Below are 12260 nucleotides of genomic sequence, written 5' to 3' on the forward strand. Positions count from 1 at the left end.
CACATTTCTTCACACCTTTTAGCGCTCGTTGACCCATCATACACGCTATGGCGACCTTGAGATATATTCCGGGATTCCAGAGCGGCATCACCCATACTAAGCACTTGCGATCAGTTGTTGGCTATGGTCCGAGGGCGTTCGTCTCCGCGAGGTCGCAAACGCGAGCACTTGCAACCGACTGGCAGACGTCGTCGCCCAGTGTCAAGACGGACCTTCCTGGTCCTCGGGGGAAAGAGCTTGTGCAAGTACTTGACAGTGTCTTCGACACCAGCAGTATGAAGATGATCGTGGACTACAAGAAAAGCAATGGTAATTAGTGCGTCTCTGACACCGTGTGGCAATATAACAGTGGCCAGATTGCTGACTATCAAAGCGCGTTCGACGCCGATGGCAATAAATTCTTGGATGTGTACGTAGAGCAAGGCCAGCCAGACTGTGAGTTGTGACTGAAAAACCAACAGGTTCGCGCAAATTTCCTCCATCCCTCTCGGATACAATAATCCAGCTCTTGCCAAAGCCGCACAATCCCCAGACATGGTGGACGCTCTGATCAACCGTCCGGCGTTGGGTGTTTTCCCCTCGCCACATTGGGCTGAGATTTTGAAGACTGGTCTACTCCGCGCAGCACCGCCTGGTCTTGATCAAGTCTTCACCTCGACGACCGGGTCAGATGCCAATGAAACAGCGTACAAAGCCGCTTTCATTTGGCGTTTGTCTCAGGAGCGCGGTGGCCGCGACTTCTCGACGGAGGAGCTTGAATCAGCCATGGTCAATAAAGCACCAGGTGCGCCTAATCACTCGATACTTTCCTTCCACGGGGGTTTCCATGGTCGCACCTTCGGGAGTCTTTCAACGACCCACAGTAAAGCCATTCATAAGCTTGATATTCCGGCGTTCGATTGGCCAGTTGCTCCATTCCCTAAGCTACGCTACCCACTCACCGAATTTGAGACTGAGAATCGCGCCGAGGAAGCACGTTGCCTTGAGGAGATTGAACAAATAATAACAAAGGCACGCAATCCCATCGTTGCTACTGTTGTAGAGCCCATCCAGTCGGAAGGCGGAGATAATCACGCGACGCCCTTCTTTTTTCAACGTCTGCGAGAGATCACCAAGAGAAACAACGTTCTTATGATCGTCGATGAAGTTCAAACAGGCGTTGGTGCCACCGGCAAATTCTGGGCCCATGAGCACTGGAACCTGCCTACACCACCAGACATGGTGACCTTCTCTAAGAAGGCTCAGGCTGCGGGGTTCTACTACACAGATAAGTCGCTAAGACCTGACAAGCCATACCGGCAGTTCAACACGTGGATGGGCGACCCTGCACGAGCGATTTTGTTCAAGAGTATCTTGGAGCAGATTGAAAAGCACGATCTTGTGCGCAAGACGGCAGAGGTGGGGAGATTTCTCTTCAGCGAATTAAGCAAGCTTGCTGCACGCTATCCTGGCGAGATGCTGAACCTGCGCGGAAAGGACAGGGGCACGTTCATTGCGTGGGATAGCCCGCGGCGTGACCAAATTGTGAAATTAGCCCTAAGTAAAGGCGTGATTGTGGGTGGCAGCGGCAATGACAGCATACGGCTACGACCAATGCTCATCTTTGAGAAGAAACAAGGTAAGCCCAGAGCATGACTGATCGTGTGCGGCAATGGAACACTGACTATGATCACAGCCGAAATACTGCTAGGTACTCTCGAAAACATCTACAAGGAAGTTTAAATTGGTATATAGACAGTACATCTTACAAATCTATTCTGCTGGTAGAGATGATGGAATGACTGCGCACATAACGCTGTGTACCTCGTGACTGCGTTTTCTGTTTTTCGCTATCTACCTACCTGTACGCTTGATATTACCTGTAGATTGGTAGTTCCACGATTGTTTAGTACAAAAAAAGCATTTCATCTTAACTCTGCATATGAATGGTTGTGTAAGCTATCTGTATTATAGCGTAGTCCTAAGTACACTGTATGACTTTCTCATGTTCGCGTACAAAAGACGCGCTACACGCTAGCTGCCTTCCTTATCGGGCCCCATCGCGAGCGCAGGTTGGCCCGGACTTGATCTGGCTTACACATGTGCTCTTAATGCATCCTGAAATATAGCATGAATACCGTTACTCTGCACCAGTTTCTTTATCGCCTCTGCTTCTCTGCCTCGTGCCTCACGTCCTGCACTTATTCGTTTTACAACTTCGTTCTCCTTTCTATACCACTATGTCCTCACCCCTCGAGGTAGACGCTCTGGTCGTGGGTGCTGGCGTCGGCGGAATCTATTCCACCTACTGCCTCACGCGTCTTGGTCTCAGCACGAATTGTATTGATATTGCTGGCGATGTTGGCGGCACCTGGTACTTCAATCGCTATCCAGGCGCCATGAGCGACACCGAGTCGTATTTATATCGCTACTCGTGGGACAAAGACGACCTCCAGACCTACCCTTGGCAGAAACATTATCTTTACCAGGCCGAAATTTTGGCATATCTAAAACACATTGTCAAGAAGCATGAGCTTCGCCAGTACATGCAATTCAATACCGAGATGACCTCGGCAGTATGGAATGAGTGTACACAGCGATGGCGCATTACTTGCTCTACAGGTCTGGTCGTGGATGCTCGTTATCTAGTCAACTCACTCGGGTTATTGTCCAAAGTTCATTATCCACCAATAGCCGGCATTTCGACATACAAGGGCAAGTTGGTGCACACCGCTCGGTGGGATGAAGATCTGGACGTCAAGGGCAAAACGGTAGGCATCATTGGCAACGGCTCCACCGGTGTTCAGGTTATGACTGCCCTCGCGCCCATCGCCGGAAGGCTTACCTCGTTCCAACGCCATCCGCAATACTCTGTGCCGAGTGGGCAGGGCTTGATCCCTGAAGACTACCGAGCCAAGATTAACGGCGAATATAACGATATCTGGAAGGGTGTCTTCACATCCAGTACCGGCTTCGGCGTGCCTGAATCCACACGCAAGGCAATGGAAGCCACACCTGAAGAACGAGAGAAGGCCTTTCAAGACGTGTGGGACCAAGGAAACGGATTCCGCTTCATGTTCAGTGCTTTTGGTGACATTACCACGGATCGAGCCGCCAACGAAGAAGCCTGCGCTTTCATCCGAAGGAAAATCAGCAGCATCGTCACAGATCCCCGCAAAGCCAACATTCTCAAGCCAAAAGACCTGTACGCCCGCCGACCCCTCTGCGATTCAGGCTACTATCAGATCTTCAACCGGGACAATGTCGATATCGTTGATCTTCAGGCTACACCCATCCAAGAAATTGTACCTGAAGGCGTACAGCTTGCTGACGGGACGATTCATAAGCTCGACGTTTTGATCTTCGCAACAGGCTTCGATGCCATTGAAGGCAACTACACACGCGTCAGAATCATTGGACGTGACGGCAAGAGCATCAAAGATCACTGGCAGCATGGCCCCACGGCCTACGGAGGCATTGCCTGCGCCGGATTCCCCAACATGTACGTCGTCGCGGGCCCTCAGGGACCGTTTGCCAACTTCCCACCTGTGATTGAGAGCGAAGTCAATTTCATAATATCGTGCATCGAACGCGCTGAGGCGAGCAGATGCGTGCTCGAGGTCACGCACGAGGCGGAGAGGGGCTGGGTGGCTCTCTGTGATGAGCTTGTCCAGGGTTCACTGTTCAGGACCGCCGCGAGCTGGATCTTTGGCCAGAACGTAGCAGGCCGCCAGGCAAGCACAAACTTCTTTTTTGGCGGCCTCAAGGGTTACTTGGATTGGGTGAAGACAACTGTCACCGAAGGATTTGTGGGGTTCGAGCATAGGCCTTGGAAGACGATTTCCAAGTCGCCCCAGGTTGTTGACCCATAGTTTCGGATTTTTAACGAATGAGCTTTCCATGTATGACATCTAATATGAACGAAATGTTTTTCAAATGTTTCATCGAAGAAAGGAGAATTATGCCAAAATAACTTTGATCACATTTTCTCCAACACACCATCGCCAACTTACCGCTTGTACATGCGGTGGCAACAATCTGACTACCAGGATTCTGACAGCGAGTCGACGTGTTTGTACATGCTGTACGTTTCATGGCGATCGTCGGTTTCCATGCGGGGCAATATGTAGCCTACTGCGATTATCATCGCGCCTGCCTAAACGGGATGAGACGCGAACCCCGAACACCGTCAGACGCAGGGTCGGCATAGTGCGGACACGGATGTGCGTAGTACCAGTAGACAACGATTCATCTGCAGATCAGAAATGGGGAGATGAGATGCGAACATACCATCGGAACAAACTGTCAATCCGACGTTCGACCTCCATAGTAAATTGCTAGTAACCCGCAGTTAACCCTCATTGTGATCGCTAACCTTAAGTATGGACATTTGCCGTCTATCTTAGGCTACTTACAGAAAGATACCTTACATCACATCCGCCTCCATGACCACCACCTCGTCATCACCTCATCCATCAGGGATGGATTCCTTCTGGCGAAGCCAACTGGGAGAGCTGGATCGCCACCGCACAACACCTGAGCTGCCTGCCGAAGTCGATGTCCTGGTCATTGGCGCAGGTTACTCGTCGGCGTCTTTTGTGACGCATTTTCTTGCCTCTGAAGCTGCTGCGTCGTCCGTTCTGGTGCTGGAGGCGCGCCAGCTGTGCTCAGGCGCCACAGGTCGCAATGGTATGTCACATGTGGCGTGTATACATAGCATATACTCACGATGCGTGTGAATTTGCAGGTGGACATTTGAAGCCCGATTACTACTACGGAGCGGCAGGTCACGCGGCCGAGTACGGACTGGACGCTGCGGCTGAGGTCGCGGAGTTTGAACACGCAAACCTGCAAGCTGTTTCCGACTTTATCATCGAGAACAATGTGGACTGTGATTATATTGTCACCCGCGCTGTCGATGTCCAGCTTGGGGATGACGTGTATAATAAGGCAAAGGCGGGATATGAGTTGCTGAAGAAATCACGGACTGGTAAGGATGTGTTTGCAATCCCAGACAGTCTTGCGGAAAAGGTACGCATGTGTTCATCATTTGCGATATGGTATCAACCAGTTCAGTTCTATTGTCGATCTACTCGTTCGTCTAATCGTCATTTTAGATCTCTGGTGTCAAGAAGGCCAAGAGTGCATTCTCGTTTACTTCAGGCCATCTCTGGCCGTATAAGCTGACGCACCACTTGTTCGCCGACGCTCTCAGAAAAGGCATCAACCTCCAGACGGAGACACCTGTTCAAGGGATCTCAAAGAGTCCCGACGAGAACGGAAATTGGATAGTACATACCCAGCGAGGCATGATTCGAGCTAAAAAAGTCGTAGCTACTTCCAACGCTTACACCTCGTCCTACCTACCGGAGTACAAAGACAAAATCATCCCTTACCGCGCCATCTGTTGCCGTATTACGTGTCCTGAGCAATCCCGCCCCCGCTTGAACAATACGTACGCCCTGCGGTTTGCTGACTGGGATTTTGATTACTTAATCCCGCGGCCAGACGGCAGCATTGTCGTCGGCGGAGCACGCTCTGCTTACCTCTCAAACAAAGACGTATGGTATGACTCCGTCGACGACAGCCGCGTAATCGAGCAGGCGCGGTCCTACTTTGACGGCTACATGCAGCGTCACTTCCACGGCTGGGAAGACTCGGAGGCCGCGGTCTCAGACATATGGACAGGCAGTACGTATTGTAGCCAACTCTGGCTCTTCTCTTTACATACAGATCTGCATGACTCACTGATTTACAGTAATGGGCTACTCGTCTGACCGCCTCCCGAGAGTCGGAGAGGTGCCCTCCCGGCCTGGGGTCTTCATCATGGGCGGTTTCACAGGCCATGGCATGGCACAGATATTTCTCACAGCCAAAGGCCTCGCAGGCATGATCAGAGACGGCGACACGTACGATCAAACGGGGATTCCCCGGATATTCCAGGAGTCCCCACAGAGATTGGCGAGCCCCGAGAATAAGGTGCTGAAGTTGTGGAAGACGGCGGCAGGTGCTGCTAGACTGTGAGTGGCGCACCATCTGATGGTGTCACAGATCCGATATATGCAAGCTTTGTGACTCAGATATCATCATTTGCATCATGTGATAAGTTGTGATCCGTATGCATCGCATATATGCTTTCATTATAAGCTCTTCATTTCTGTTACACCTATGTGACTAAGTTAGATGGACAAGCTGTGGTTTATAATATGAGGAAGAGAAATCTCGGTTGGACTCATGTCTACCAAACGCAGATGAAGAACAGCTTAGGAGATGTTCACGACGCGTGCATTTGTTTTAACACATAGGTATTCAGAATAATAAGGCCACCTCATTACCTACACATGCCACAACAATTCCATGATGAATTGTTAGAGCCGGTGAGACCTGGCTTCAAAGTTCTCATGGTGGCGGGTGGGAGTTCGTGGGCTGAGATTGGGGATATGTTATGTGAGGGTGCCAGAATCTGCAGAGTAGATCAGATCAAATCAAAGTTGGAGGATGTTAATGCCATCGAGGCCCAGCATTACGTTTTAGAATGAAACGCGATCGCGTGAGAATACCTATAACACTAGCATATCTTTTGCGTCGTATTTGCTGATTACGTACCCTAGCAGATGTGACTTGTGAATACCGGTATAACAGCGCTTTATTTCCACATCAGGCAACTTGCACTGAGTGCAAAACGGTTAGACGTAAATCAAATCGCATCGGATAGATCATATGACGCATCGCTGCGGGATGGGGATGTGGTGCCTCGGGGACCAGAGCGCTGCCGACACTGAAAGTGGGGCTGCGGGGCGTTCCCTTGGACTGCCAAATGCAGCAACAACGCGAGACGTGCTTCGATATCGATAAGATCTCATTCGCGCCGGGAGATCAATTCCTCCACAGCGGTACAAAGATTTGCAGTTTCTATACTGTAACGTGCATGCCGAACGAGTTTGAAGCAGAAATCTCTACAGCACCAGCTAGTCGCAGCACGGTTCTTACAAACTAAAGAAAGCGGAATCCGTTGTTCCAAAGCCTGCAGTTCTGTTCAGGTTAGACAGCTTACACTCGCCACTATTAAAAAGAACGATGCCACCGAAACACTGTCCCACAGAACTTACCAGACCAAGCAGAACTACCAAAATGGATAGGAAACAAGCAGACATTCCGTTGTGCATTCAGCAGGTTGGTTCCTTCTCTAATCATCTACGTCATTGCCTGACCTCGCTTTTCCGCTAGTTGTTCACCTATCCAATCAAATCACTTCGAGGAATATCTGTACACTCTATGCTAGCCACGTCAAATGGCTTCATGTATGATCGCCATTTCATGCTATGGGACGTTCTCAAGTCCGAGCCAATGCACATAGGACATCGTTCCCACTTGTGCTTGTTTGAAACGAACTTCGATGATTCTGACCATCCGACATGTGTACAAGTGACATATAGTCTAGCCCATACCTTCGATCGGCCCTCTGAAGCAGTCTCAGCCGGCGCCTTATCGGTTCCCCTACACCCCGAGTGTAAATTTTTGGCTAAGGTCAAGATCGATATGCACAAGAACCCTACGAGTGCATTCGACATGGGGCCCGAATACAACCAATGGTTCACGGATCGCGTAGGTTACCAAGTAAAACTGCTTTACATTGGCAACTTCCGAAGGGGAGTGTTAGGCAACTTACCTCCCAAGATACCCACAAAGGTCTTTAACATTGCCAATGCGTTGTCTGCGATCGTGGTCGTAGGTGCTGTATCGCTACTACTTCTTCATCAGCTACACGGTCTGGTGCTGCTATTACTTTCCGGCGCTACAGCACTAGTGATCAGCAAGAAACCATGCTCTCTCGCGTCGACTGGATTGGCGATCGGGGGGAAAAAGGAAGGGATCACATTCGCCGATCTAGCTCCATTTCTGGTTATTTCCACACGAAGCCACGAGAATGTTGAACAGAGACTCCCAAACGGCCAAAGCCTTGACATCACCAAGTTCCGAGCCAACATAATTATCGAGGGCGCGAACGAAGCATTTTCCGAAGACTTCTGGGCTGAGCTTCGAATTGGAGACAGTGCACAGATAAGCCTTACGCAGAATTGTGCTCGTTGCAATAGCCTGAATGTTAACTATTCCACTGGAAGAATCGCACCCGGGGAGACGGGAAAAATCCTGAAGACGTTGAGCAAGGACCGCAGAGTCGATCCAGGAACGAAATGGAGCCCTGTGTTTGGTAGATACGGTTTCTTGACCAAGGGGCAAGACTCAGCAGGTGCTATCCTCCGCTTGGGCGATAGAGTCGACATCCTTGCTTGTAATCAAGCCCGTTCAATCATGGGTGAGTTTAAAGTCCTTCTAGAGCCCCAATTGCTCAACGCATATTGGTCGTTGTGTAGGGCGTCTCAAGGAGGCGTGGTAGCGCTTCTCTAGAGCATCGGTAACATGATTCAGATTATCCAAAGTAGGGTAGCCATTGGAGGCGCGAGAATCAGAGCCCCAGCCCTCGATTTAGTGAAACAATCCGGAGACAAACTGCACATTTGTTCGCACTTATCCCATGTAGCGAGGCCGACTCTGCTGTCCTCTACACTGTAATTTAGCTAACATAGCGGCAACGGAAAAATCTATTACAATGTCGCACCCAACAAATAAAGACGAAGAATCGCGTATGGCGACAGCTTTTCGGCCTTGACACGTAGTCGTGTCAACCAGATTAACAATCAAACCTTTCTATCGGTTTTCGAGGCGGCTCTTGAGAAGACGATTGCAGAGGAGAACACCTGCACTGCCTTTGAAGGTGCTGGTCTAGTCCCATACGACCCAGAGACAGCGTTATCGAAGCCTTATGTGCGTAGGACAATTCCAACACAACTAAACGACGTTGCTTGGGGGGCGAAGGCACTGCGCAACGCCCGCGAGATAGAGGCGTTGACGAGGGTCGTCAGCAAGTTCCCTTGATGAGCAGGTTAAGCAGCTTATCAAGAGGGCTCAGCAGATTGCACATGAGACGGTGTCAATGTGGGAAGAACAAGCACGCCTTCGAAACGCAGTAGGAACGACCATAATGCGCAAGGCCCGTAAACGGCGATATCTACAAGTAGAAGAGATCCTAGCTTCGGTGAGTTAGCTGACCTGGTTGCTGAATAGGAGGGCGGTGTAGGCGAGACGCCTATGAAGAGATGCGCGCAGAGAGGCACTGTCGTTGCGGCGGAACTAGGCACAAGTCCTGCACCTGCAAGGTAGAAACCGAGGACACAGATAATTTCGACGCTCCTTGTGAATAGATTGGTTCATTGTAGTATGCAATATTCTATGTAGTGTTACGCAATGTCGTTGCGCAAGCCTGCTGGTGGTGTAGAGGACCGCTCACTTATTGTGAAACACGTTATTGAAGTGTGAAGATGATTTTATGAACCTGATCCCTGGTTAGCTAGACTCTCAAGTTGCGGGGGCAATTATGAGCCCTTACCTTTCGTTGATTGAAAAGCTCATATGCTTCAACTGCATTTTCCAGTGGCATTAGGACGCCACAGAGACTCTTTACGCTATCTTGGGTTTTCACGAGTACCTCAAGCGCCTCTTCAAACAGAGATCGAACCGGACAACACCCAAATGACATTGTCAATCCCTTATCAAACACATTCCCAATGTGCAGATTCATTTCGGAGCCAAAAACACCAATACTCGAGATCTTTCCTCCAGGGCGACAGGTGTCAATACAGAGTTGCAAAGCATCGTTGTGGCCAACAACTTCAATCACTACGTCAGCACCGCGTCCTTTGCTCGCTTTTTTGATAGTCTCTTCGGGGTTGTCATCGAGATTGAGTGGAATAGCGCCGATTTTCATCGCCTCGTCTAATCGCGCTGATATGCGGTCGATGGCAAACACTTTGGCCCGCCCTTGTGTTAGATGAATGGCAGAAGCCAAAGCACACATACCTACAGGACCACAACCAACCACCGCGACAGTCAATTCGTCCAGATCTTTTTCCGGGACGTTCTTGAGAAAGCGCGAGGCGGCATGGTATCCAGTGGGGAAGATGTCTGCCATCAGTAATAGTGTGTCCTCAGCAATACTGGACGGGGCATGGAACAGAGTGGTAGGCGCCAGCGGAACCCGAATGTATTCAGCTTGACCTCCGTTGATGCACCCATCAAATCCTTCACCGAAGAACTCGCACTGGACGCAAGACCACGACTGCCCAATAGAGCAGTAATGGCAGTTACCACAACAGGAGGAGAAGGGCAGCACAACATGATCGCCAACCTTGAAGTTTTTCACGTCTGACCCTATCTCGGAGACAAAGCCAACGACTTCATGGCCGGCGATGAAGCCAGCCCTTCGTATAGGACCGTAACCCTTGAAAAAGTGCTTTGAGGAAATCCTTAGCGGCTGTGTCTGATTCAATACGGGTAATGATGACTCACCAAGTCCGATCCACAAAGACCTGAGCGAGTAACCTTGACAATGGCGTCTGTTGGCGTTTGAATTTCAGGGACTGGGACGTCTTCTACGATGACGTGGCCTACTTCTTTGTAGACAACAGCCCTCATGTTCTTGCCTGATTCGGTAATGGCCGGCATTGATTGGTCTGACGCAGTCTGTCGAGTTTGCGATGTGGTGAGTTTGGGAGGGTACGAAGGGTTCGAAAGGTATGAAGGGTAAGGAAGGGAAATACAGCGACAGTAGGTTTATCGCTGGCAGATACTTCTACGTAATGTACCCTACTCGCGAAATGTCCAGATTAAGTAAAAAAAAAAGCCACTAGCTGTCTACACCTTGCCTCTTATCGCGTAGGGAAGTCTCGCGTACTGCGGCAATATGTGTACAGCATGTACGTTATCGCAGTGCGTGCAGACTTGCGTCTTGTCTGAACCTCGGGGAAATTTGTAACGGCATCCAAGAAGAAACTCAGGTGCGCTGAATGTCCTCTTTCCTTTCCCGGCGCTTTCGCGATCACGAACCATGGTGTTCGGGGCTAATAGGTATAAATGGAAGACGTCGGGGACTCAGCCGACGTTCTTACAGTACAACTCCAACCCGAACCTTAGCCGTGTCTCCATCCGATATGATGTCAAGCAACGGTCCATACACCAAGGTCGCTGTCATCACTGGGGGAGGTAGGTACAGCCAATCAGAAAGAACCAGATTGCAAGCGCTGACTGTTGACATTTGCGAACAGCTAGTGGATTGGGTTTAGGCGTCGCCACTCAACTAGCCCACCGGGGAGACTGGTTTGTCCATATCCTGGACCTGGACGAAAAACGCGGCCGAGCAGCATCGCAAGCACTGGGGTCAAGCAGCGAATGCCACAGGGTTAATGTTGCCGACTACGCCTCGCTAGCTACCATTTTCGACAGCATATTCGAGCAGCATAGACGAATTGATTTCGTCTTTGCAAATGCAGGCATTGTGGACAATGTCGATTTCTACGCACCACAAGAGTGCTCTGGTCCACCATCGGCACCCAACATGCTCACCATTGACATCGACCTCAACGCCGTCGTCAACTCAACATATCTTGCCATGCATTATTTCCGACGGAGCCCACAGGACACGAAGCGTAACATCGTCATGACTGCGAGTGTGGGCTCCCTATACCCATGCTTCGCGATTCCTTTGTACACGGGAGCCAAACGTATGTCTGACCCCCCATGATCCACCTCTCGTGCGACACCTCGAGAACAACAAACAGCTTACGCTAGTGAACGTATTCAGATGGGGTCCTTGGGTTTATGCGCGCTATCGCGCCGCGACTGAACAAAGAAGGTATTCGCACCAACGCGATCTGTCCGGGGGTTGTTGCTACCAATCTCATGACCGACGATGACTTCGAACATTATCCGTCTGACTATTTCACTCCCTTGGAAGCCGTGACATATACGGTCTTACAGGTGGTTGATAACCAAGATATGGAAGACGCTACTGGCGTAAAATTGTGCGGAGACGACGTTTTCGGTAAGGCGATTGAGATTAATGTTCGTAATATTTATTTCAGAGCGCAACCCGATTGGTGCGACAGTGTTATGCCACTTGTTATGGCTGCAACGGACCGGTAGAACGGGAAATACACATCCGAATGCTTCCTCACCGTCTCCCGCAGATTTCCTCGTGTGTTTATGGTTTTGTTGACTGTGGCGGGCGAGGAGGCGAGACGAGCTCGATTGCGATTACGTATTTTGATTGAGCGAAACGGACGCGGAACGCATGGTTGAAGTGTCGCGCCCTGCAGAATGTGTGTTTTCAATAAGCGAAAGGTCGTTTGTAAACGTGTCGCATTTAGTCCAAAAGCAGTAAGAAT

At 50.3% G+C, this 12260-nt stretch overlaps 6 protein-coding genes across 6 annotated transcripts; 5 read left to right on the plus strand and 1 right to left on the minus strand.

The window, feature by feature from the left end:
• Positions 1-47: 47 nt before the first annotated feature.
• Positions 48-1722, plus strand: C7974DRAFT_453472 (4-aminobutyrate aminotransferase; the record flags this gene model as incomplete). The annotated part of the gene is made up of 4 exons (XM_046145870.1): positions 48-316; positions 374-409; positions 462-1618; positions 1676-1722. 4 exons carry the CDS (start codon positions 48-50, stop codon positions 1720-1722), a joined length of 1509 nt encoding a protein of 502 aa, XP_045996750.1.
• A 497-nt stretch (positions 1723-2219) lies between these two features.
• On the plus strand, positions 2220-3851 carry C7974DRAFT_311994 (uncharacterized protein; the record flags this gene model as incomplete). The annotated part of the gene is made up of 1 exon (XM_046138332.1): positions 2220-3851. One exon carries the CDS (start codon positions 2220-2222, stop codon positions 3849-3851), a length of 1632 nt encoding a protein of 543 aa, XP_045996751.1.
• A 573-nt stretch (positions 3852-4424) lies between these two features.
• On the plus strand, positions 4425-6003 carry C7974DRAFT_412815 (FAD dependent oxidoreductase; the record flags this gene model as incomplete). The annotated part of the gene is made up of 4 exons (XM_046143679.1): positions 4425-4668; positions 4727-5010; positions 5097-5670; positions 5738-6003. The coding sequence occupies 4 exons, from the start codon at positions 4425-4427 to the stop codon at positions 6001-6003; spliced, it is 1368 nt and encodes a 455-aa protein (XP_045996752.1).
• A 1107-nt stretch (positions 6004-7110) lies between these two features.
• Positions 7111-8377, plus strand: C7974DRAFT_375880 (uncharacterized protein; the record flags this gene model as incomplete). The annotated part of the gene is made up of 5 exons (XM_046140241.1): positions 7111-7152; positions 7262-7280; positions 7421-7707; positions 7741-8296; positions 8355-8377. 5 exons carry the CDS (start codon positions 7111-7113, stop codon positions 8375-8377), a joined length of 927 nt encoding a protein of 308 aa, XP_045996753.1.
• Positions 8378-9343: 966 nt separating this feature from the next.
• C7974DRAFT_433733 (chaperonin 10-like protein) lies at positions 9344-10512 on the minus strand (the record flags this gene model as incomplete). The annotated part of the gene is made up of 3 exons (XM_046144937.1): positions 9344-9373; positions 9428-10330; positions 10387-10512. 3 exons carry the CDS (start codon positions 10510-10512, stop codon positions 9344-9346), a joined length of 1059 nt encoding a protein of 352 aa, XP_045996754.1.
• A 515-nt stretch (positions 10513-11027) lies between these two features.
• C7974DRAFT_453487 (uncharacterized protein) lies at positions 11028-12158 on the plus strand (the record flags this gene model as incomplete). The annotated part of the gene is made up of 3 exons (XM_046145871.1): positions 11028-11079; positions 11142-11597; positions 11678-12158. 3 exons carry the CDS (start codon positions 11028-11030, stop codon positions 12016-12018), a joined length of 849 nt encoding a protein of 282 aa, XP_045996755.1. The 3' UTR covers positions 12019-12158.
• Positions 12159-12260: the final 102 nt, after the last annotated feature.

Source organism: Boeremia exigua, assembly GCF_020726555.1.
Source record: "Boeremia exigua strain MPI-SDFR-AT-0100 chromosome Unknown C7974scaffold_6, whole genome shotgun sequence".
Taxonomy (NCBI): domain Eukaryota; kingdom Fungi; phylum Ascomycota; class Dothideomycetes; order Pleosporales; family Didymellaceae; genus Boeremia; species Boeremia exigua.